Raw genomic sequence first — 26397 nt, forward strand, 5'->3', positions numbered from 1 at the left:
TTCCAAGGTACTGGACACTCATGCGTAATGCCTGCAGGCTCATGTGTCCATTTAAAGAGGTGACAAACCTGGTGAGTCGCACTGAAGGTGCCATTCTGCGACCTGATCCCGTACGCTTTCTTCCTGGAGCGTGTGCCATGGGAAGAGTGGTGGATCAAGCTGTAGAGGAATGTGAACAGAAAGAGGAGGAAGAGTTGTGGGAAACATCATCACCAGAACCAGATTTGCCGACAACACCTGCACAGAGGAGGGGGGAGGAGGAGTCATCTAGGGAAAAGAAGTCAGAAGAGGAAGGTGGCTTTGAGGAGGAGGCAGCTTGTGCTGCTCACCTTTTGGGTACCCGTGGTATTGTTCATGGCTGGGGGGAGGAGGAGAAGTTACCTGACATCACTGACAAAGAGGACGAGGAGATGACTAGAAGGTCAGCATCCAACCTTGTGCAGATGGGGTCTTTCATTCTGTCCAGCCTGTTGAGGGACCTTGGTATATAAAAACTCAAGGACAAAGACCTGTACTGGGTGGCAATGCTATTAGACCCTCGGTATTAGCACAAAGTGGCGGAGATGTTTCCAAATTACCAGAAGGCTGAAAGCATGCAGCACTTGCACAAAAATCTGGCAAGTATGCTTTACACTGCATTTAAGGGTGATGTCACAGCAGAACGGGGAAAGAGGTGCCAGTAATCCTCCTCCTTCCATGTCCACACCAGTGGTGCTCAGCAGAGCTCGAATATTCGAGTAGCTCGAATATTCGAGCTCTTTTTCAGCTATTCGAGCTCGGTATTCGAGCTCCGAATAGCTGCAGCTATTCGAATGGGCTATTCGCGTACACTCGAATAGCCCATTCACTATTCGAGCTATTCGAGCAAACGGCGCTATTCGAGCTCGGTACCGAGCTCGAATAGCGTCATAGCCCAGATTGATGTCCTTAGAGCCAATCAGAGGGCTCCCAGGCCCTCTGACGGCAGCCAATCACAGAGGGGGACCCTGGCCAGCCCCTACCCTATAAAAAGCGGCCGCCATGTTACGTTTCTCCGTCCTTGCCTGAGACTTGCATAGAGAGAGAGTTGCTCCTTTGTGCTTTGGCTTAGCAAGAGCTTTATTGTGGTCATTTACCTAGCGTTTTTGCTCACATACACCTCCTATACACACCTATATTGTTGTTAGTTAGTTAGACATTGTATTTTAGTTAGTAGCTTTTGTGTTACATAGAGACAGACACAGCTGCTGCAGGCTTACAGCTTTAGGCCTCAGGGCCTGCCTGTGTGGGCAGTAGTGTTGGGCGAACAGTGTTCGCCACTGTTCGGGGTTCTGCAGAACATCACCCTGTTCGGGTGATGTTCGCGTTCGGCCGAACACCTGATGGTGTTCGGCCTTTTAAGTTCGGGTTCGCCCCGAACTTCTAATGGCCGCCGAACAGGGCCCCTGTTCGGCCGAACAGGGCCCTGTTCGGCCGAATACTGCCCCCCTATGGGGTCGCAGGCATAAGGGGGGAGCATGCCCCGATCGCGGGGGGGGTCGGAAATTCCCCCCACCCCCTCCGCTAGCGCTCCCCCCTCTGCCCGCTTCCCCATTCAAAAGTTTAAGCAAAGTACCTGTAGTGGATGGCCTGGCAGTGGGCGGCACTGTGGAGTGAGGAGGAGGAGTCCGGAGAGTGACAAGTTGAGGGAGGCCGGGCAGCGGGCGTGAGGTCAGAGAAAGGGCGGAAGTACCACAAGGGTACTTCCGCTGAACCGCCCGCTGCCCGGCCTCCCTCAACTCGTCACTCTCCGGACTCCTCCTCCTCACTCCACAGTGCCGCCCACTGCCAGGCCATCCACTACAGGTACTTTGCTTAAACTTTTGAATGGGGAAGCGGGCAGAGGGGGGAGCGCTAGCGGAGGGGGTGGGGGGAATTTCCGACCCCCCCCGCGATCGGGGCATGCTCCCCCCTTATGCCTGCGACCCCATATGGCCCCCAAAAGCTGGATGTTCGGAAAGTTCGGGGTTCGGCCCGAACATGCCGAACATCTCGGCCATGTTCGGCGAACTTTCCCGAACCCGAACATCCAGGTGTTCGCCCATCACTAGTGGGCAGCTGTCCTCCTGTCCTCTGTTTATTTCTCTCATCTATACCAGTATTTCTGCTGTCCTTTACTACTGATTGTATTAGTATTGTAGTTATATACTGTAACTGTACTAGGACACTCACTGTCACTGTTCATAGGCTACTAGCTGCTCCTGCGTGTGTGCACTCACTGTCTGTGTACACACTACACACACTCTATTTCCAAGTTCTGATAACTGATTGATTATTGTAATTGAATATTGTAATTAGTTAGTTGTACTCACTGTTACTACTTACTGTACTAGGAGTCTCGGACACTCAGTCACTGTTCATAGGCTACTAGCTCCTGCGTGTGTGCACTCACTGTCTGTGTACACACTACACACACTCTATTTCCTTCTGATAACTGATTGATTATTGTAATTAGTTAGTTGTACTTACTGTTACTACTTACTGTACTAGGAGTCTAGGACACTCAGTCACTGTTCATAGGCTACTAGCTCCTGCGTGTGTGCACTCACTGTCTGTGTACACACTACACACACTCTATTTCCTTTTGATAACTGATTGATTATTGTAATTAGTTAGTTGTACTTACTGTTACTACTTACTGTACTAGGAGTCTAGGACACTCAGTCACTGTTCATAGGCTACTAGCTGCTCCTGCGTGTGTGCACTCAATGTCTGTGTACACACTACACACACTCTATTTCCAAGTTCTGATAACTGATTGATTATTGTAATTGAATATTGTAATTAGTTAGTTGTACTCACTGTTACTACTTACTGTACTAGGAGTCTCGGACACTCAGTCACTGTTCATAGGCTACTAGCTCCTGCGTGTGTGCACTCACTGTCTGTGTACACACTACACACACTCTATTTCCTTCTGATAACTGATTGATTATTGTAATTAGTTAGTTGTACTTACTGTTACTACTTACTGTACTAGGAGTCTAGGACACTCAGTCACTGTTCATAGGCTACTAGCTGCTCCTGCGTGTGTGCACTCACTGTCTGTGTACACACTACACACACTCTATTTCCAAGTTCTGATAACTGATTGATTATTGTAATTGAATATTGTAATTAGTTAGTTGTACTCACTGTTACTACTTACTGTACTAGGAGTCTCGGACACTCAGTTACTGTTCATAGGCTACTAGCTCCTGCGTGTGTGCACTCACTGTCTGTGTACACACTACACACACTCTATTTCCAAGTTCTGATAACTGATTGATTATTGTAATTGAATATTGTAATTAGTTAGTTGTACTCACTGTTACTACTTACTGTACTAGGAGTCTCGGACACTCAGTCACTGTTCATAGGCTACTAGCTCCTGCGTGTGTGCACTCACTGTCTGTGTACACACTACACACACTCTATTTCCTTCTGATAACTGATTGATTATTGTAATTAGTTAGTTGTACTTACTGTTACTACTTACTGTACTAGGAGTCTAGGACACTCAGTCACTGTTCATAGGCTACTAGCTCCTGCGTGTGTGCACTCACTGTCTGTGTACACACTACACACACTCTATTTCCTTCTGATAACTGATTGATTATTGTAATTAGTTAGTTGTACTTACTGACTGTTACTACTTACTTACTTACTGTACTAGGGACACTCACTCAGTCACTGTTCATAGGCTAGCTCCTGCGCGTGTTTGCGCGTGCGTGCACTCACTGTCTGTAGTGTACACACACTAAATTTACTTGTGATTACTACTGATTATTGTAAGTTGTAACTGCTAGTTGTACTTCCTGACTGTTACTACTTACTTACTGTACTAGGGACACTCACTCAGTCACCTCACCCACCAACCCACTCCATTAAAGTACCCCACTTTTCACCCGCCCTTTTAAAAAACTTTTGTCTATACGCCCAAAACATCGAAGATGTCTGGAAGTGGCAGCCAGCGCGGTTTGGGCAAGGGGAAGGGCAGCAAGGGAATCAGGAGGAGAGGGAGCAGCATTGTGGCAAGCCGCGGGCGCGGGCGCGCCACCATGCACAGTTCCGCAGCAGCAGCAGCAGCGTCAGTGGCTAACATTCCTCCCATAGCCACTGGCCGTGGACGCCTTGGGCGCCGCCCAGCAGGAGCATCTGCAACTCACGCTGCAGAGACACAGCAGCAGCAGCGTGTAGCACCTGCTCCGATTTTCCTCCAGCCGGGTCGGAAACGTCCCATTGAGGAAAAGCATGCAGACACTGTGGTGCAACTCATGACGGAGGATGAGCAGCCCGCCATCAGCTCTGCATCTGAGGCCTCCACCCTCACCACCACCACCACCACCCCTGTTCGCAGCAGCCGCCCAGCAGGGTCTGGGGAGGAGGCCAGTTCACCGTCACTCGCCGACCTGTCATTCAGCAGTCTTTTGACCCCAGGCATCATGAGTAAATTGTCTGCTGTTGTTGGCGATCTTGAGGAGGAGATGCTGATGGGCACTTTGGGGGATGAGGGATTGGACAGCAAGACTGTGGCGACAGTCAAGCAGCCCATCCATGCATCAGGAGAGGAGTTTGGGGGGTCCTCATCCCAGTAGGACATGTTTCAGGAGGGGGAGGATGTTGATGACCCGGTGACAGACAGAGACTGGGTGCCACCACCTCCAGGGGATGTCGTTAGAGTTGAGCTGAAATTTTCGTAATTTCGCATTACTATAATTACGCATGCGAAATTTGCGATTACGATGCGAAATTAGCGTAGCGAAATTGCCATTGAAATCGTAATTGAAAATACCGTAAGCGTAATTTTCAACGCGAAATTTCGCGTTTCGTTCATGCCGTAATTTCGCATTAAACGCTACCGTAATTTCGCGTTAAACCGTAACGCTCCGTATAATATAAAAAAGCCGCCGACTTTAAGGGTTAATAGCAAAGCCCCCTTAAATGCTAAGAGCCTCCAATTTGGAGAATATATTAAGGAGATCAGGAGGAATAAGAGGAAAAAATTGTTTTTCAAAAAGACCTTATAGTTTTTGAGAAAATCGATGTTAAAGTTTCAAAGTAAAAATGTATACATTTAAAAACCCGGCGACTTTAACGGTTAATAGCAAAACCTGCTTAAAGTTTATGAACACCAAATTTCCAGGGTATATTAAGGGGATCAGTGGGAATAAGAGGAAAAAAATTTTTTTCAAAAAGACCTTATAGTTTTTGAGAAAATCGATTTTTAAGTTTCAAGGGCAAAAATGTCTTTTAAATGCGGAAAATGTCAGTTTTTTTTGCACAGGTAACAATAGTGTATTATTTTCATAGATTCCCCCAGGTCGGGTGCGGCGTAGTTACAATGTAACAAAGTTGTTACATTGTAATAACTTTGTTACATTGTAACTGATAGAACATTTCCGAGGATATTGCGTGGGATCATTTATTTAAAGGGACAGGTAAGTATTAATGGTTAATTAAGAATATTAAAGGACTTTTTTCGTGGTTATGTTTTTTGTTCAATTAAAATACTTTTTCTATGTGTTTGTGTGTTTATTTACTTTTAACTCTTAAAGGAAATGGGTAAGGGGTACAAGTACCTCTATACTCATTTCTCCTGGGAGGGGGGGTGGGCATCTGGGGGACCCCTTTTTAAAGGGGACTCCCAGATTCCACCATGAACCCCCCACCCAGGAAATCGCGGCCTCCACCTCCACCGCCCATCGGAGGTGGAGAAGAGCCCCTTGTCCTTGGATTGGACAAGGGCTCGGAGGGGGAGGGGAAAGCTTGGCTGCCCCTCTTATATTTCCCACACTCAGAACGAAGTAAGTAAAACTCTTCCCACTTGGGGGAATCTATGAAAATAATACAATATTGTTACCTGTGCAAAAAAAACTGACATTTTCCGCATTTAAAATAAATTTTTGCCCTTGAAACTTAAAAATCGATTTTCTCAAAAACTATAAGGTCTTTTTGAAAAAAAAAATTTTCCTCTTATTCCCACTGATCCCCTTAATATACCCTGGGAATTTGGTGTTCCTAAACTTTAAGCAGGCTTTGCTATTAACCGTTAAAGTCGGCGGGTTTTTAAATGTATACATTTTTACTTTGAAACTTTAACATCGATTTTCGCAAAAACTATAAGGTCTTTTTGAAAAAATGTTTTTTCCTCTTATTCCTCCCGATCTCCTTAATATATTCTCCAAATTTGAGGCTCTTAGCATTTAAGGGGGCTTTGCTATTAACCCTTAAAGTCGGCGGCTTTTTTATATTATACGGAGCGTTACGGTTTAACGCGAAATTACGGTAGCGTTTAATGCGAAATTACGGCATGAACAAATAACCATTGTAATGCGAAAATTACGCGAAAATTACGCTTACGCGAAATTTCACGAAATCCTTCTTCATTACGATTATAATCGTAATTACACTAATTACGCGAAATTTCGCGAAATCGTAATTAGGTCATTACGCTCATCTCTAGATGTCGTCCTCAGCAGCTCTGAGGAGAAGGAGGAGGATGCTCTTGTGGGCCTTGCAAGGAGGCGCATCATTGCAAGCATTGGCAGCAGCAGTAGGCAGGTCCCACAGCCTGCTGGTGTCTCAGGCTCAGCAGCAGCAGCAGCAGCATCTGCCAGTACCACCACCAGCCGCACCCAAGCCCCCCAAGCCCCCCCCAAACCACCACAGGGAGACAGGCAGCAGCGCTTCCATGCCGTAGGGGGATGTTTCTGTCACCAATCTGGCGCTTTTTCACCATGCCCACAGTGTACAGCAAGTACGCCACTTGCAACCACTGTCAGCGGAAGTTGAGCAGAGGTGCAGACCCCTTAAAGTTCTGCACCAGCTCGCTCATCAACCACCTTGCTGCGAAACATTTCCACCAGCATCAGGAGTTCCAGAGGCTGAAGGCATCTGGTGCTGGCAGTGGCACCACACCCATCACTGCACAGCCTTCAGCAGCAGCAGCAACAGCAGCCACCCGCCCTCCTGCTCCTCCAGCAGCACCAGCAGGAGTGCGGAAACGCACTGCTCCTCCCCCCTCTGCAACTCCTGCCGCCGACACTGAGGCCTGTTCTGGCAGCCAGTCCTCAGTGGCCTCCTCCGCTGTGTCTGCTGATTCCCGTGCCAGCAAAAGGCCACGCCAGAGCCTTTTGAGCGAGTCCTTCCAGGGGGTGGTTAGGGCTCTGCCTCCCAGCAGCCGTCGCGTGCGGCAGCTGAACGGCTTGCTGGCACGGGCCATGTGCTCCCAACTCCTGCCGTACACGCTCGTGCAGGAGGGGAGCGACATTCGTGCGCTGCTTGCTTGCGCAGCCCCAGACTGGCAGCTCCCCAGCAGACACTTTTTCTCCCGCAAGGCCATTCCTGCACTGCACCGCTTTGTGATGGCCAATGTGGAGCGAGGGCTGGAGCACGCGGTTGGTGAAACTCCTGGAGCAGCCGCTTCGGGACAGGCCGCTACCTGTCCTTCACTGTCCACTGGGTCAGCTTGGTGGAAGGGGGTGAGGATGGGAGAGCAGCAGCGGGCACAGCAGCAGCAGCAACACAGTGGGTGGTGCCACCCCGCAGGGTCAGGGGAACTGCAGCAGGTTCCTCCGATCCTCTGCCATCCTCCGGCACACCTGGCCAAACCCCCCGCCTCAGCAGCAGCGTGAAGGCCCGCCACTGCCAAGCGCTGCTGCACTTGGTCAGCCTTGGGAAGACCAAGCTGACGGCAACCCATGTGTTGGCCAAACTCCAGGAGCAGGAGAGGATTTGGCTGACCCCCAGAGGCCTCAGAGTCGGAGAGGTGGTGGCCGACAATGGGGCCAATCTGGTTGCCGCAATAGACAGGGGAAACCTGACCCACATCCCCTGTCTTGCCCACGTGCTGAACCTGGTGGTGCAGAAGTTCTTGCGCACCTACCAGGGGATGGGCGAACTGCTGGAAACGGCAAGGAACGTTGTGCGTCACTTCCGGCGCTCGGCTGCAGCCTGTGCGAGCCTGGAAGACGTGCAAAAGGAGCTGGATCTGCCACGCCATCGGCTGATCCTTGACGTTCCGACTCGCTGGAACTCCACCCTGCCGATGTTGGAGCGTCTGGTTGAACAGAAGCGCGCTGTCAAACAGTACCTTGCCCTGGCCACTGTTTCCGCCGCTCAGAGAAGGGACAAGACCAGCAACATCCCGTCCATCGTCCCCGATGATGACTGGAGGCACATGCAGCAGGTGTGCTTAGTGCTGGCTCCCTTTCTGCAGGCCACTAACATGGTGAGCAGGGACCATGCTATGGTCTGCGAGTGGGTGCCCCTGGTTTGTCTGCTGAACAGGGCCCTCGATGCTTTGCTGGAACAGGGAGCGGCAGCCTTGGACCAGCAGGAGCGGCAAGCAGCTGCACAGTCCACCTCTGAGGGGGAGGAGGAGGAGGACTTGGTGGAGGTCCCTGACCTTGCTGCTGATGAGGGGGATCAGCACAGTGCAGCTGAGTTGGTGCGGGGGTGGAGAGAGGATGAGGCTGACGAGGCAGAGGAGGAGGATGAGGACAGCAGCACTGCCGTCGATGTGCCAGCAGACGTGGCCCGCCTCTTCCCAATGGCAGCGCACATGCTGACGTGCCTGCGCAGAGACCCCAGGGTGATCCAGATGAAGCAGAGGGAGGACATCTGGATCAGCATGATGTTGGACCCACGCCTCAAGGGGAAGATGAGCCAGTTCCTGCCGCCTGCAGGAGGAGACCCAGCGCAACACATAAGGAGCTTGCAGCAGGCCCTTGTTGAGCGCTTGGAGGAAGCCTTCCCCCAGCCTTCCACCCCCACTGTCCAGCAGCCAGCACAGAGGCAGCAGCAGGTGCCTGCATCCAGCAGCAAGCGCCCCACAGACCTGCTGTCTCTCAGCCACGAGCTCTACAGGACTGTAGAGGCTCCGGCAGCAGTGACTAGAGAGGAGGTGCATGCAGCAGCATCCTCCACCGGTCACAGCCAGCGCCTGACCCGCATGGTGGCTGACTACATGGGGTCCTACAGCGGGCTTGACAGCGATGCCCCTGTTGATCCCATGGAGTATTGGGTCAAGCGCCTGGAGATCTGGAGCGAGCTGGCGCAGTACGCCCTGGAAGTGCTGTCCTGCCCCCCTTCCAGCGTGCTGTCCGAGCGCTGCTTCAGTGCAGCTGGTGGTGTGGTCACCGAGAAACGCTCACGTCTGTCTCACAAGTCTGTGGACAGACTGACGTTTCTCAAGATGAACCAGGCGTGGGTGGAAGGCGAGTTCCTGGCCCCTGTTGTCGGCGAGAGGGGGACATGAACTGGCTAAGAACCATCGTTAATGTGCCTTACCACCCTTTACCACCTCCTGGCTCCTGCTCACTAAGCCAGCCTGGTTCACTTTGACTATTACGTCGCCTGCAGCCACACATTTTACACCTACAGTGGGCTGCTGTGTACTGCCCTTCTGCTGTCTGTCTGTGTTTCCCACTGCCAGGGTACACAGATTTACCTTCTGCTGCCACTCTGCCACCAGCTATTACGTCAAACAATAGCTATATATTTGTGTAATTTGTTTTACAAACAAAACCAAAAAACCATTAAAAAAAAAAAAAGGTTTAATTTTTCTGAGGTGCCCGGGTTGAAAACTGTGTTGTCCCAGTTGTGTATTGGACACGATGTGGGCTGCACGACCGCTGTCTGGGACCTCCTGTTGTGTTCATTTACGGCCTGGTATCACCGCTAGGTACCAGGGCTATTATGTCACGCTGCCTGCCTGCTGCCACACTCACACTACTCCTCCATTCCTCCTGCTGCTGCTGTCTGTCTGTGTTTCCCACTGCCAGGGTACACAGAATTACCTTCTGCTGCCACACTGCCACCAGCTATTACGTCAAACAATAGCTGCTCACATTACTCCTCCATTCCTCCTGCTGCTGCTGCTGTCGGTCTGTGTTTCCCACTGCCAGGGTACACAGAATTACATTCTGCTGCCACTCTGCCACCAGCTATTACGTCAAACAATAGCTATATATCTGTGTAATTTGTTTTACAAACAAAACCGAAAAACCATAAAAAAAAGGTTTAATTTTTCTGAGGTGCCCGGGTTGAAAACTGTGTTGTCCCAGTTGTGTATTGGACACAATGTGGGCTGCACGACCGCTGTCTGGGACCTCCTGCCTGCTGTGTTTATTTACAGCCCTGGTATCACCGCTAGGTACCAGGGCTATTATGTCACGCTGCCTGCCTGCTGCCACACTCACACTACTCCTCCATTCCTCCTGCTGATGCTGCTGTCTGTCTGTGTTTCCCAACGCCAGGGTACACAGATTTACCTTCTGCTGCCACTCTGCCACCAGCTATTACATCAAACAATAGCTGCTCACATTACTCCTCCATTCCTCCTGCTGCTGCTGCTGCTGTCTGTCTGTCTGTGTTTCCCAACGCCAGGGTACACAGATTTACCTTCTGCTGCCACTCTGCCACCAGCTATTACGTCAAAAAATAGCTATATCTGTGTAATTGGTTGTAAAACCAAAACTACAAAACCATAAAAAAAAAAAAAAAAAAGGTTTAATTTTTCTGAGGTGCCCGGGTTGAAAACTGTGTTGTCCCAGTTGTGTATTGGACACAATGTGGGCTGCACGACCGCTGTCTGGGACCTCCTGCCTGCTGTGTTTATTTACAGCCCTGGTATCACCGCTAGGTACCAGGGCTATTATGTCACGCTGCCTGCCTCATTGACTGCCTGCTGCCACACACTCATCCTCCTCCTCCTGCTGCTGAATTTACCTCCTGCTGTCTGTGTGTTTCCACTGCCAGGGAGCACATACAATGGCGCTTCCAACATGCGTGCGCCACCAGCTATTTGTTACGCTCAAAAATAGCTGCATTTCTTTAAAAAAAAAATTTTGAAAAGAGAAATAAGTGAAGAAGAAGACGATATAGAAGAAGATGAAGAAGATGAAGAAGAAGAAGATGAAGATGATGAAGAAGAAGAAGATGAAGAAGAAGAAGATGAAGATGATGAAGAAGAAGAAGATGAAGAAGAAGATGAAGATGATGAAGAAGATGAAGATGAAGAAGATGAAGATGAAGAAGATGAAGAAGATGAAGAAGAAGAAGATGAAGATGATGAAGAAGAAGAAGATGAAGAAGAAGATGAAGATGATGAAGAAGAAGAAGATGAAGAAGATGAAGAAGATGAAGAAGAAGATGAAGATGATGAAGAAGAAGAAGATGAAGAAGTTGAAAATGAAGTAGATGTAGAAGAAGAAGAAGAAGAAGATGAAGAAGATGAAGAAGAAGATGAAGAAGATGAAGAAGAAGATGAAGAAAAAGAAGATGAAGAAGAAGAAGATGATGATGATGAAGAAGATGAAGAAGAAGAAGAAGAAGACAATATAAAAGAAGAAGATATAGAAGAAGATATAGAAGAAGAAGATATAGAAGAAGAAGATATAGAAGAATAAGAAGAAGATATAGAAGATAAAGAAGAAGAAGAAGAAGAAGTATATACAGTACTGAACAAATTTCTGGACACAACTTCTCTTTTCAACTTTTTTTTTTTTAAAGGAACATCCCCACATAATCACTTGCTGTTGTTACTTGGAAAAAAAGAGGTTTCTTGCATCATTCACCCTCAAAACAAGTGTTGGAAGCTATTTAAGGCCATTTCGAATAGTCAGCTCGAATAATGAGCTCGAATACCGACTCGAATAGTGAGCTTGAATTCCGAGGTCGAATCGAATAGTAAAAATTATTCGACTCGAATATTCGACTGATCTCGAATAATTTACTATTCGAATTCGACCTAACTCGAATTTTGAAAAGGGGTATTTGAGCACCACTAGTCCACACAGGCAAGGACAGGACGCTCTAGTGATCTGATGGTGATGTCGGACATGCAGACTCTCTTTAGTCCAAAGCCTCGCCTCAGCCCTTCAGGATCCACCCTCCTTGACCAGCAGGTAGCAGACTACCTGGCCTTAAGTGCGGATATAGACACTCTGAGCAGCGATGAACCCCTGGACTACTAGGTGCGCTGGCTTGACCTGTGGCCAGAGCTGTCACAATTTGCCATCCAACTTCTGTCTTGCCCCACCTTAAGCGTCCTATCAAAAAGGACCTACAGCGCAGCAGTAGGGATTGTCACTGACAAGAGAAGTCGCCTAGGTCAAAAAAGTGTTCAGCACCTCACCTTTATCAAAATGAATGAGGCATGGATCCCGGAGGGCTACTGCCTGCCCGAAGACTAACTCAGTCCCCACACGGCATCTCTGCCTGCCACTTGACTGCCTTCTCCGCCACCACCAACAGGGTCCAGGACTTTTTCTGGTGTGTGTACATCCCATGCAGAGTTCTGCTACATGGTAGTAGAGCTTCACCGCCACTATGTAGCTTGGGCACCTCTGATGCCAGCTATTTTTTCAGCCACCTCTATTGTCCAAATTTTCAGCTGTAGCAGGTATTTCCTCCTCTTAACATAGGCGCCTATGGTGGGGGGTGGTCAGTGTTAGGCATAGATGGGATGGATTAGAAATGATTTATAGAGGGTACCTATTGCTCCCAAATTTGTCAGCTCATCCCAATGTTCATGCTGAATGTATTGGCAATGCAATTACGTCGAAGCCCAATATAAATCCTAATTTATTATACTATATGTGAGCAAGTGAAAGGTGTACTTTAAATTTCTAATTCTGACAGACTTTTCATATGCGAACAAGAAAAAAAAAGAGTACCTGGAACAAGATATGATTGTGATTACTATCAATGGTTCCTTTGGCCTCATCAAAGGTAATGGTATGCCCGTTTCCATAAACTGTGCATGTCTTTGAGCAATGCTTCTCTGTGCACACCCAAGAACTGTTCTTACAAGTACTGTGGAAATAAAAAAGAGAAATATTTATATTGTGTTCCTGGTTACAATAAATGTATCACATGAAAACAGAGCAAATGTAATTATTGCTAGCCAGAAGACACTCTCTGCCTCCTCTGTCTTCACTCTGCCTACATGCTTTTCTGCTTTTGCCAGGGTGATGTGTCTATTTAGCAGAAGGAGAGAGCAGAATGAAAACACAGGCAGTGAGAGTCTCCTGGCTGGCAATCATTACATTTGCCAATCAGCGAGAGATAAGCAAGCTCGTAATGCTCCACGAAGTTTCACACACGTGGAATGCTTGGAAATGCATTCAAATGTTCTTTAATGCACCTAAAAGTACTACTGAAATTTTAGTTTTAGGAGCATAATCCCACTTCAAATAAAACAAAAGTCAGTTAGCAATCATTATGCAGATGTGACTTTTTAACTTCATATGTAATATATAATATGTATATATTATATATGTATATATAATCCTTAAAGGGATTTTAGCAGCTCCTGGTTTAGTTGAAAAGGCTGTCATGCTTAACCCCCCTGCTTCCCTTTTCACTGCCATGTTTGAGAAGTTACCCCCCTGCTCCATTTTCACTGCCATTATTCCAGGGTAGGTGTGAAATTCATCAAGTAACTAATATTATCTGTCATCCCCCTCCCTAATACTTAAAGGGGCACTACAGCGAAAAACTGTAAAATGTAAAATATGTGCAAACATATACAAATAAGAAGTACATTTTTTCCAGAGTAAAATGAGCCATAAATTACTTTTCTCCTATGTTGCTGTCACTTACAGTAGGTAGTAGATATCTGACAGAAGTGACAGGTTTTGGACTAGTCCATCTCTTCATAGGGGATTGTCAGCAAGGCTCTTATTCTTTATAAAGATATTCCCGAAAAAGGATTTAAACAATGATGCCGGCTAGCTTCCCTGCTTGCTACACAGTTTTTTTGGCAGTTGGACAGAGCAACTGCCATTCACTAAGTGCTTTTGAAAATAAATATATCCCTGAAAATCTCCTATATAGAGATGGACTAGTCCAAAACCTGTCACTTCTGTCAGATTCCTACTGCCTACTGTAAGTGGAAGCAACATAGGAGAAAAGTAATTTATGGCTCATTTTACTCTGAAAAAAATGTAGTTCTTATTTGTATATGTTGGCACATATTTCAAATTTTACAGTTTTTCGCTGTAGAGCCCCTTTAATAGGTTTGTTTGACCTAAGCTTGTGGACAATTCAGTCTAATTAGGTGAATTCTTATCTGCCTTCCATCTTCTGTTGCTTGCTGAATGGAGGAAGCACAGGAAGTAGGATTCATTCTGTAATTAACCCTTAAATGTAAAAAAGATGAGGTAAAATTAAAGGTTTTTTTTAATAACGAACCGCATCTGTACCATGCATTTTTAATTTGCTATTGAGTTACCCTGGGAGTTAAAAATGATCCTTGGTTCCCTTTAAACTTTAAAGTTGAAAGTAAACCCAAAGGAATAAAAGTTACTCAAAACTGATTACTTACCTCAGTAGAAGGAAACCTCTGGATGGTCCAGAGGCTTCCCCCATCCCCCTCACTGATCCAGCGCTGGGACGTCCAGAACCTCTTCAACAAACGCTTGTAAAATAGAGTGTGCAGCAGTAGCACAGAGCTTTTTCTGCCGAGTCCATCACAGTGTGGCTACTCTTATTCACGGATGGAAGCCCTGGCACAAACTTGCAGAAGGTCTCAACACTGGATAGGAGTTAAGTATCAATTGTTTGTCTCTTGTTAATTACAGGTTTAATTTAATAAAACAGCATTGTATGTTGATAATAAATAAACTCCAAGCACCCCCCTTTCCCCTTCTGTTTCCCTGTTTAGGGATGGTTGTTCTAGTTTGACATAGACAGCCTTTTTCAGTCCTCCTGTAAACCAGATTTCCTCTCTACCCAATAGCATTGTAACAACCTCCCTTCTCCGGGCACATTTTGAACAGAGAAGGAAACGGTTTTGCATGAGGACTGAAATAAACTATTTTCATGAACAAATTATGTTATTGTGTAATCATCTTTATGGCGACCACTAATGATCCAATCATTTTCATCCAATTGTACCACATCTATGTAATGTAAAGGTGGCCACACACCATACAGTGTTTTAAATATCTTTTCAATTCAAGAATTGCAATACATTTTTCTGATTGTAACATTTCAAAAATCAATGTACCCCGCACGTATGTTAAATTTTTCCTCAGTTATGATAAAAATGATTGAAAACTCAGAAAAAATAGTTTGGGTTTGTACAGCAAAAATTGTCAATCTACCACACACCACTCAATTTTCATATAAATTGATCAGAAAAAGCCAACACTACCGATCTTCTTTCATCGATTAAAAACAGGAAATCGATCAGATTTATCAAATGAATAAAAAAAAAAAACCTTTTGATTTTTCAGTACAACCGATTGTATTTATCGAACTGGTGTAAAATTGCATCTTTTACTTGTTTGTGTGTGGGTAAACTGAGTGAATTTATTGTATGGTGTGTGGGTAAACTGAGTGAATTTATTGTATGGTGTGTGGGTAAACTGAGTGAATTTATTGAATTGATAATTTAGGCAGTCTCTTATGTTTCATAGAAATAGTAAGATTGGATGAAAAAGATTGCATCATTGGTGGCCACAATAACAGAGACAATCTGAAGGCAAAGGCAATACACGCCTTTTTGCCAGGCAGTTGGAGCAGGCATAGAAGTACTTTATTTACTAAAAAACTTAGGCCTGGGGCACACCAGAGGAGTTTTTCTGAGCGTTTTGAGTTTTTAAATCTGCTGCTAATGTTATCCTATGTGTCTGTGCACACTGGAGCAATGAGGTTTTGTAAAAAAAAAACCATAGCATTACATTGGGAAGAGCTTTTGAAACCTCTAAAAGCTCTTCCCAATGTAATGCTATGGGTTTTTTTACAAAACCTCATTGCTGCAGTGTGCACAGACACATAGGCTAACATTAGCAGCAGATTTAAAAACTTAAAACACTCAGAAAAACTCCTCTGGTGTGTTCCAGGCCTTACTGAGGATTCACTGAGGCCCATGTGTGGGACATTGTTTATACTCAAAAACATATATTTGGCCAAAACAACATTTTCTTCTAGGCATCTTTTTATCCTTCAATCACAGACGTTGTGTCCCTTTTGAATCTGTATCTTCAGCACTTTCCTCCCCTCTTCTCCTATGAAACGTTGACCTGCTTTATTTCCCAAACAGCTTGCTTTCTAGTTCTCACAGCAATGGAAAGGAGAAGCGGGGAGATGTGCTGGGAACAGAATGAGTCATGGAGCAGCCCTCCTATGGGAGACAGGGGTGGATATAGGGTGACAGTAAGTTTACGCACATGCATCTGGGGGTATTCTCAAGGTTTCCTTTCAAAAGAACTCCCTGGCCAGGACCTATACAAAGATGGTAGCAGGCCTGTCTACTCATGTGCACATTATTCCGACAGAAGAACTGTGCCGCTTCTGTTCAGAGAATGCTTTAGAAAATAAAGCAAACCTTCAGAACACCCTATGAGGAGATGCATTAGTCCAAAACACGTGGGTAATGTTTTGGACTAGTACATCCAACATTTACACCTCACCTTTCTCTTGAAGGTGTGTGGAGTCTTTAAAATGAGGATAATAAAACAGTATTACAGTATATAAAATGAGATTGTAAGATGAAGCCGTTAATTTGTGCGCCTATGTTAATAGCCACAATTAGCGGCTATTACAGGTTATTTGGGTGAGTTAAAGATCGTCAGGTGGGTCTTAGGGTTAGAGATCGCTGTGTGTGCCGGGGGGGGGGGGGGGAGATTCTTAGGGTTAGGCATTGCTGCGGGGAGGGGGGGGGGGATAGGTTAGGCATTAGGAGGGAGGGTTCATATGAGAATAAGGTTAAGATAGGCCATAGTAAAATATCGGTACCGATATTCCATCAGCAGATTTCTCTGGGCCCAAGATTACCATGGCGCCCTTTCCTTTTGAAATGTACACTTGTAGGAACCAGTACTGATTAAGGATAGTGTGATCTTGTGAAATCATGGCATGCCACACCTCTATGAAAAGCTTTCACACACCTTTTGATATAAAAAAAATGATGTTTGTCATGTTTTTTTATGTAAGCACACAGAGTTTGAAGTAAGTTACACATATTTTGTTTTAAATTAGCGTTTCTAAACACTGGCACAAATTGCTGAACTGCGTATAAAATATTTGTATATTATGTATTTGTTATGTTTAATAATGCCATATGTATGTTGTAAATACAAATCTGAAGTTAGAAAGTGTGTGTGTGTGTGTGTGGTGTGTGTGTGGGTGGGGTGTGTATGCGTCTGGTGTGTGTGTGTGGGGTGTGTAACAGTCCAGCAGCCCATGGACAGAAAAACCTGGAAGTAGGAAATTTAGGTGTGTGATGAACATTACGGAAAGTCGTGCGTAATCGCCAACGACTTTCGTAATGGTCCAGCCCCATTACTGTCAGTCCTATGTAGATTAAAACAAATGTCTTTCCTTTCCCTCTCTTCTGAAGGGAAGCAAACCCCTCACCCAGAGAGGAATGTGACATGTGGCTAACCCTCCTGCTGAGACCATTTGGTCTACAGCTCATTCCCCAAAAAAACAGATACAACCAATAGAGATAAGGGATTCCTTCACAAATCTTAGAATCAAACAAAGAGAACTTTAATATATTTGTAATTCAAAATAGGCTTGTCACAGAAAGACAAAAAAATACATTTTCTGATATCCATAAACCAGTTCTATCATCCACCCGAATTACAATTTTCCAACTGTCAGGGGTCAGTAGGGAAACTGCTTTATTCAGCATGCGCAGACCGAACGCGATAGAATAGGCATGTGTAGCCTCAATTGATACAGGGTCGCAGGCCGCTTATGAATATAGTCTCGGATTTGCGATATGTCAATCTGAGGCGGAGTCACACAGATGATTAATAAATGTTAAATTTCCTGCTCTGAGTTCTGAGGGCGGCAACCTTGCTGATTAGGAGGTAACCCCGCCTTAAACACACCTACTTTCCAGGTAAAGACAGCCCAAAACTCAGTTCCTATTAAAGTTGGGGCAGGAACAGACCCGCCCAGTTCTCCAAATTCCATCGACCAGGACTGTCTATGCATGCGTTCCAGGAGGACCGAATGCATGCTTTCTTTCAAGGACTTTTCTGATATCAATGCCTGCATTTGAACTGGACTTTACTTCTTCCAATATCTCACAAGGACTGCTCAGCTAAGTAAACCTTTCACAATTATTCCCTTTTATTTTTAAGCTGTGTGTGTATATGTTAATTAGTGTATATAAATGTATGTAATGCATTTTTGTTATTAAACGTTTAAAAATCGTTTAGCGGTTATGACCTGTTGCTGAACATACACAATCGTACCTATTCTCCTGAAACCGCTACCCTGTGTTTAATAGAAGTGTACATTTATAACCCGTATGCGTGGACCCGGCTCAGATATTCAGATCTGACCCAGATTCCTGCATACTGCAAAGGGTTAACAGAGCGTTCTCGAAGTATTAGCATAATTACAGTAGCGGGCTGTGTAACCCGCTTGGTGGCAGATCTTTAAATTGTATGCATGTGGTGAATCCTTTGGCGTCCGAATGCCCCTCCACTAGTCGGTTCATCAACTTGCGAAGTCAGGTTACGCTTCGTGATGAGCAAAGTGACAGTGAGAGGATTTCTGACTCTGATCGATTGACCTTGATCGCAGACCAGCCCTTGAGGTCTGTGACAGGGTACACCCTTTAAAATAGCGGTATTGAAGGGAAATTTGGGTGCCCGAGGCACCCGATAAACAGCAGGCACTGGGTCCTCAACGCCGCTATTTCAACGACATTTTTTTTTTTAAAATTACATTTCTGCTGCAGCGGGGGTGAAGATTGGTGGTGATTAACAGCAGTGAGGGTTTGGGTTAAAGTTGTGGTGGTTAAGGTTAGGCTTCAGGTAGGTTGTTTGTGAAGGGGGGGGGCGGTTAGGGTTTGGCGTCAGGTAGGGTGTTTGTACGTGGGGAGGGATATGATTAGATTTAGGTGTCAAGTAGGAGGTTGATGGGGCGGGCAGTTAGGGTTAGTAGTCGGGGAGATGGGTTCTGTGTGAGAGTAGGGTTAGGTGTAGCTATAGTAAAATATCAGTATTTAATACCGATATTTTATGATGCTTCTTTACACTTTAATAGTAGAGTATCAGTAAATGTACCGATATTCCACTATAGGCTTTCAAGGGTGCCTCATTTCCAGCCAACCTTTTACTACATACATGTAAAACCCTAGTACCCTGACCCAGCAATAGTGCTGCAAGCCACACCTGTGTAACACAGTTTAAAAACTGATTGATATTCAGAGGGTTATTAACATAATGGGAGGGTACAGTATGCAAATGGTATAGAGTAGGGAAAGTGACAGACGATGAGAAGGGGAAGTACTTTAGAAAGCATGGCAGTGCTATTTAAATGTATAAAATAATAACAATTACAAACCTACAAGTAGATCTAACCCTATATTAGTATATAACAGTTTTGAAGTAAATCTTATTCCAGCTTTGTGAACAATTCATCATACAGGATAAAGCTGTAGGTACTATACCATGTATTGCAGACATCATTAATGGTTTCTCCTTGTTTGTAGCTCTTCCCCCCTTTCATACATGGGCAATGGCTTGGAGGAATGCAGTCTCCTTTGTTGTCAGACACCAGACCTGGAGGGCAGACACAGCCAGGCTCACATTCTTTGTTGTACTGCCAAAAAATGGGAGGCTTGTCAAATTCATACCATATAAACACTGTGTCCACTTACTCCATACATAAATATTATACTATACATGTGTGTAATGGCAGGTTAGTGTGGCAAGGTAAGGCAGAACAGTAATGCTTTAATATGAAACAGAAAGTGAAATTTAAACGATTTTACTGCACTGACTACTGCATTGAGTTGATTATTGCTCACTTACATACTATATGATAACCGTGCAATATGGAAAAATACTTGAAAATAATTTCTAGATGCAATAAGAGTTTGCAAGAGATGCTAAAGCTACGTATGTAATCAGCACCCTGCTGACTCACTGGTACACTGACTGTGCTAGATTAACATAACAGATTTACTCCTAAAGCTGGACAGTTCAAGAGTGGTGATTAATCTCCCAGGTGCTTTTGTTTGGGATACAGTCATGGGTCGGCAGGCTCTGGACCTTCTGCCTCTTTCTCTCCGAGGTACACAGCATTCACACAGTATTCTGCAGCTGTATGAGTCTCCAGGCAGGCCTGTTGTCTGGTGTTCCACCACACACTGTGGGGAAGCACTTGAATGGTCTTCCAAGCAGGGAATCAGGAGTTGAGGTCTGGCCTGGTAGGGCTGCCCCCTGTTCTGTTCTGAAGCTGAAAGCATGCTTAGCTGAGAAGAGTAGCTTTGCTGGAGTAATGTAACATGCCTCAGCTCTCACTCATTCGCCGGTGTGTTTCTGAACCCATGGGGGTGGGGGAAGGAAGCTTTTATCTACTCATCAGTTGGCCCTACCCCTCTCTGCTGCCTTAAAGGAGTTCTTTGGTAGTTGTAAAAAAAAAAAAAGACACTTACCTGGGGCTTCTATCAGTCATGTCCCAACGCCGTCCACCACCACCGGTCCCAGTCTAATTACGCATATAAGTAGACTTCGGCTTGTGCCTGCTCCCACGCATGCTCGATTCTGCACGCGTCATCGGGAGCTTACTGCGCAGGCATAAGAAAACTTCATACTGTGCCTGCACAGTAAGCTCCCGATGACGCACACGGGAGCGAGCACTATTCGTCTAGTTAGAAGAATATTAGACCAGGACCAGTGACGGGAAACCGAGGATCGTAGGAGGATGGTGTGGGACATGACAGCTGCAGGGGGCTGATAGAAGCCCATGGTAAGTGTTGGTTTTTGTTTTTTTAGCAACCACCAAAGAAACCCTTTAAGTGAACCTGAACCCTTCATCTTAAAGTGTCACTTCCTTTCTGACTTTATCACTCAGCAGCAGAGCTTGCTGTGGGACTTGTGTCTATTAGACATTGTCAAGTAGATATGTGTAAACAATACTGTGCCATGCTGCACACCATGACCCTGTAATGCAACTCACAAACTGGGTAGTGAAAATGATATAGAGAAGAAAATGGGTCGGTGGCTCATTGCGAAATAATAAAATGTGGGGGCCCCAACTGATAACCTTCCCTTCTTCCGATACAGGGGACTATACTTTAGATCAGGTGTTTTTGTGGCTACGCTTGCTGTGGGTGTGAAGATCATGATGGCCACACTTGTTTTGTGACCCTTGTGAGATGGGACCCAAGGCTGTCAAGGGCACCAAGGGGAGGCAAGGGAAGGGCTGTGAACATTGGGGAGACCCCACAGTTTTGCTGGGGGCCCCATGAATTGTAGTTATGCCACTAGTTTCAATCATTAAAGAGGAGCTGTTAGGTATAAGGTCTCAGAGAAAATAAACACATATATCAGTAGCTAAAGATTGGCTGTACTTACATTACATATGCATTTCACTGTCCACGTTTGGATTTCACAGAATTTTTATATAGTATATGCAGAGAATGATGCTCCTGACAGCCCATGGCAGGTTCCATGTTTGTGAAGCCAAATGTGTCGTCATGTCCTGCCTGCTTCCTGATCACAGAGGAGCTCGTACAGAATAACACAGTGTGCAGTGAATATTAATGAGCCATGTGGCTAGGAACAATAGCTGACTCCTGCAGTGTACTCGGCCCGGAGATTTATCAGTGCTACGCGCTGGACTGATTACAAGCTGCTGTAACGTCTCATTAGCAGCCGAGGGGAGGGCCCCAGAATGCTTTGCAGTATAGTATGCGGCTTGCGTCCTCTTAGGTCTAACAGCTTTTCTGATAAGCACACATCAAAGGTAACTGAGATTTTTATCTTCACTAATGGCTTTTTGGCTTCCTTCTAAACTGTTTAACACAGGAGAATAGAGGTTTAAATTAGCTTCTGCAGCCTGACAGTTACTCTTTAAATACTCTGACGATTCTTCTTTATATTGAAGAGAAGACCGAGAGCCCAATATAGTGCAATAAGTATTGATAAAGGGTGGGATGTTATGAACTGTAAGTATTATACTCACAAACCAGGGTTGCCTCCAAAGCAACCACTGTTCAGGCAGGTGGGGAGAACAAGCCTTTATATTGGTGTTTGTGAGTATAGCTGCATTTACTTCACCCTTTGGGGGCAATCTCCTTACTATATTAATCACTCCATATGTTAAACACTGGATCATGAGTGAGTGTGTTCTGGATTTAGTCTGTTTAATATCACTTTATTCTCTGGTCAAATGAACAGGAGGGTGGCAAAGAAAAAAAGATGAGGGGGCCAATCTGAAGACATGTTGAGCAAAGGATAGCTGTGCAGTGATATAACTCTTGGTGAATCACACCTACACATTAAGCGTCTATCGAACAAACAAAACAGGTGCTTATTGTCACCTTCCCCATCCACCCACCCGCCTGGGCATCCTGAAGTTCCTCTTGTGACTGTTAATGATTGGATCTTGCATACAGAGATAAAAGATGCATTCACTCCAGGGCAGAGTACCATTTGGGTTGCACAACAAATGTACAGTATATAAGATGGCTCTCTTGAATTATCAAGTGCACTTAAAGTAGAGTAGCAAACTCTGTTTTTTGTTTCCTTACGCATTCTAAGTCCTGGGTAGTGCAGCTCTTTTGACACTGGGATCCCAATATGTTTGGATTTTCGCTCTTGCAGTCATAGAAATACATGGGAGGATTGCAGGCTACAAAAGATAAAACAGACAACACACATGCAATGTGTAGAACTAAGGAATAGGACAATAGCAATTGACAATATTCAAAAGATGTATATCCAAATATAATAAACATGGGCCTAAAATAATGCCTACTCCATTGATTGGTTGATTCATGACGCTTTTCTCTCAAATTATCGTATTTATTTTTCACCTCAATTATAAAGAGAGCCAATGTTATTATAACTTCTTAGACCTCTAGTTCTTTCATCATCACTTGTGATTTTTGGAGTGGTTCACATAGTGTATAGTGTAATAGGATAGCTATTCACATTTTTGATCTGACTTCACTTAATTCAGTTCATTATTTTCACTATATTAAGAGTCCCATAATACTTATGTACAGTACCTTCCCCAAAGTTCCATGTGCTGGTGATGTAATGGATGTAACGGAATATACTGTATATATTCTTCTAAACAATGCAAAGTAATAATATGAAGAATGTTATATTATGAAAGATGACCTACTGCAGATGAACTACTATACTGTACCTCCCCTAAAATCCCAATAAACCAGCTATGTTGTGCAATATTCCACCCTGAGAATTTCCGTACCTCAAACATATTTAAATATTGATCTGCATCACAGAAAACATTTTCAAAAAACTTAAAATAATTAAATAATATACAAAGTATAAACTGAGCATACTGATGCGATAACGTACTCTTTTGTGGCTCTATTTTCTTAGGACATTCCAGGATACCACGAATACATTTACTAGAAGAAAGAACAAATAAGAAAGTGTTATTTAATATGCATTATTTTACGAGTTAATTAACCACTATATGTCCACCTCACGCCAATAGGTGTGAGTGGAGCGGCAGCCCCAGGATCGCCTAACGCCGATCGGCGTGCAGCCCTGGGGGCGAGTTTTGCTGGGGATCATGCACGCTGATGCTCACCGCGAGGAGACTGTTAGACGGTGAAACCTCCATCTATTTACATAGTACAGCACTGCGACCTACGGCAGCGCTGTACTGGAGACAGCCTTGTGACACGGTTGTCCCCCTGAGCAGCAGGGAAGCAATCCGCTGTCATTGGCTGATGCCTATGACCGCTGATCTAGCCGATTGGATGGCGGGGGGGGGGGGGGGGAGGTCTGGGAATGAAAAGAATTAAAAAAATACTTTATGTATTAAAAAAAAAACAATATTTATATAAAAAAAATAAACATTTGGGGAGCGATAACAACCCACCATCAGAGCGCTCTGTTCATGGACAGAAAGGGGGGGGGGGGGGGGGATAACTTGTGTGCTGAGTTGTACGGCCCTGCAGTGAGGCCTTAAAGCTGCAGTGGCCTAGTTTGTAAAACATGGTCTGGTCACTAGGGGGGGTTTAAGCCCAGGGTCCTCAAGTAGTTAAAGACATTTCCAAATTAGAGTTGACAAGCAAGGGATGATAGCTGCATTTAGGTTAACATTTTAAAAAAGTCCTTTAAGCAAGCCTCAACTGAAAATAAATGTTTAAAATCATTATTTAGATGTGTAGTGTAAATGGTAAATCGCACTTTCCGGAAGTCTGACATTCTTATTTTCAATTTAAAGCAGACCTGAACTCAGAACTTTCTCTCCGCTCTAAAAAATAAGCAACAGCATTATATCCTTTAAAGAAAAAAGCATTTATTTGTTACAGCTGATAAAAAATCCTGCAATAAATCTGCAGTGTCTACTTTCTGCTTTCATGGAAGCAGGCATAGGGCTAGCATCTTGTGTTTACAAATAAGCTGTTCTGCCAAAGCAGTCTGCTGACACAACTGAAAGATCAAATTGCAATTGTGATTAGTCACTGATGAGGGGGATTTAGACAGGTTAAACTCTCTAAATACTGTACATACAGGGCCCATTTCTCTATGTTTTCCTTCTGTCCTGTGTTAGAGTTTAGTTCCACTTTAAATCAAACCTGGATGCTGCAGAGGCACCCCATGTCCACTGTGAGCCACCCCTGCTAGCTACCTCTTTAAAGGGGCAATATGGCGAAAAATTGATAATAGAGATTGCTCGAACCTCTGATTTTAGGTTCGCGAACATCGAACGCACATTTCTGCAAATGTTCGGTTCGCGCAAACTTTTGCGAACCGCAATAGACTTCAATGGGGAGGCTAACTTTGAAAACTAGAAGCATTTATGCTGGCCTTAAAAGTAATGGAAAATATGTTTTTTAAGGGGTCTAACACCTGGAGGGGGGCATGGCGGAGTGGGATACACACCAAAAGTCACACACCAAAAGTCCTGGGGAAAAAAAAAATCAGGATTTGACGCACAGCAGTGTTTTAAGGGCAGAAATCACATTGCTTGCTAAATTGGAGGCCTAAAGTGTTTTAAAACATCTTGCATGTGTATACATCAATCAGGTAGTGTAATTAGTGTACTGCTTCACACTGACAGACCAAACTCACTGTGTAACGCACCGCAAACAGCTGTTTGTGTAGTGACGGCTGTGCTGGACTGGTGTGCACCATGGCCAGAGTGCAGGCGATGGCGGTTTTCAAGCCCATATGGTCGCCGGGCTGAGGTAGTTCAATGACAGAACAACAGTGAGTGTCCAGTTGATCGAATTTGGTCTGTTTACAATGAAGCAACGACCTTATTATCTTGGGTGTGCCCCCCATCCCTACTCCCCCTTGAGACATACTCCCCCTTGAGACACTCATATAGCCGGCGGTCATTGCTTCATTGTGAAAGGGGAGTTAACACATGCCAGAGAGGACACCACTTGCCTTTCAACATCACGCTACAGTTTGGATATCGCCTTTTTTGAGAAATTATTGCGGCCCAGTATCTTCCACTGCGGTGTGTGGCTTTGCTTTTGTTGGCTGCTTTTCCTCAGGTGTTCATCCCATTGCAGTTTGTGCTTTGTAATCATGTGTCTTCATAAGGTAGTTGTCCCTACGTGGGTCTTGGTCTTTCCACGGCTCAATTTTCGGTGGCAGAGAGTACAGATGGCATTGCTCTCATCTGGGGCAGACACACAAAAACATTTACACACTGCTGAGCCCTGGGATGATGGCACTTTGGTGATGGCTGCCGACGGATGGTTAAGTGGGGTGTCAGAATCGGAGCAGGAGGAGGAAGATATGTCACGCTTCCGTGCAGAAACTGAGGAAGATGAGGTGTTGTGTGTTAAATAGTCAACTACGTCCTGACAATATTGGGGGTTGATGGCACGTGCCTTCTTCTGAACACTGTACTTTGGTCGAGGGCCGCACAAAGTTACGACAGCACGACCTCGAACAGACCTGCCGGGTGGCCTGCCTCTGGCTTGGCCTCTGCCTGTTGTTTTGTCCATATTGGGGGGGATGAAGTGAAAGGTATGCACTGACTTGACTAATACAATGTGCAGTCACACAGGTGCAATGAAAGGTATGCAGTGACTGCTATATAAAATCGTATCAGTCACACAGATGCAGTGAAAGGTATATAAAACAGCGTGCGGTCACACAGATGCAGTAATGTATGCAGTGACTGCTATATAAAACAGTGTTCGATCACACAGATGCAGTGAAATGTATGCACGGACTGGTATATAAAACAGCGTGCGGTCACACAGATGCAGTGAAATGTATGTAGTGACTGCTATATAAAACAGCGTGCGGGCACAAAGGTGCAGTGAAAGGTATGCACGGACTGGTATATAAAATAGCGTGCGGTCACACACGTGCAATGAAAAGGTATGCACGGACTGGCATATGAAACAGCGTGCGGTCGCACAGGTGCAGTGAAAGGTATGCACGGACTGGTATTATACAATGT

The 26397-nt window shown here is 45.2% G+C and overlaps 1 protein-coding gene across 2 annotated transcripts in view; it reads right to left on the minus strand.

Moving 5' to 3' along the window:
• The window catches only part of LOC137537710 (mucin-5B-like), a 192995-nt gene extending 173504 nt beyond the window's left edge, over window positions 1-19491 (minus strand). For both annotated transcript variants that reach the window (XM_068259649.1, XM_068259648.1), the window contains exons 1-2: window positions 19427-19491; window positions 12681-12819 (exon numbers count right to left, since the gene is read on the minus strand). In XM_068259649.1, coding sequence (XP_068115750.1) covers window positions 12681-12819; window positions 19427-19485 — 198 coding nt within the window. In that variant the 5' untranslated portion in view covers window positions 19486-19491. The remainder of the gene's footprint in view (window positions 1-12680; window positions 12820-19426) is intronic.
• Between the last annotated feature and the right edge of the window lie 6906 nt (window positions 19492-26397).

This window comes from Hyperolius riggenbachi, chromosome 11, assembly GCF_040937935.1.
Source record: "Hyperolius riggenbachi isolate aHypRig1 chromosome 11, aHypRig1.pri, whole genome shotgun sequence".
Lineage (NCBI taxonomy): Eukaryota > Metazoa > Chordata > Amphibia > Anura > Hyperoliidae > Hyperolius > Hyperolius riggenbachi.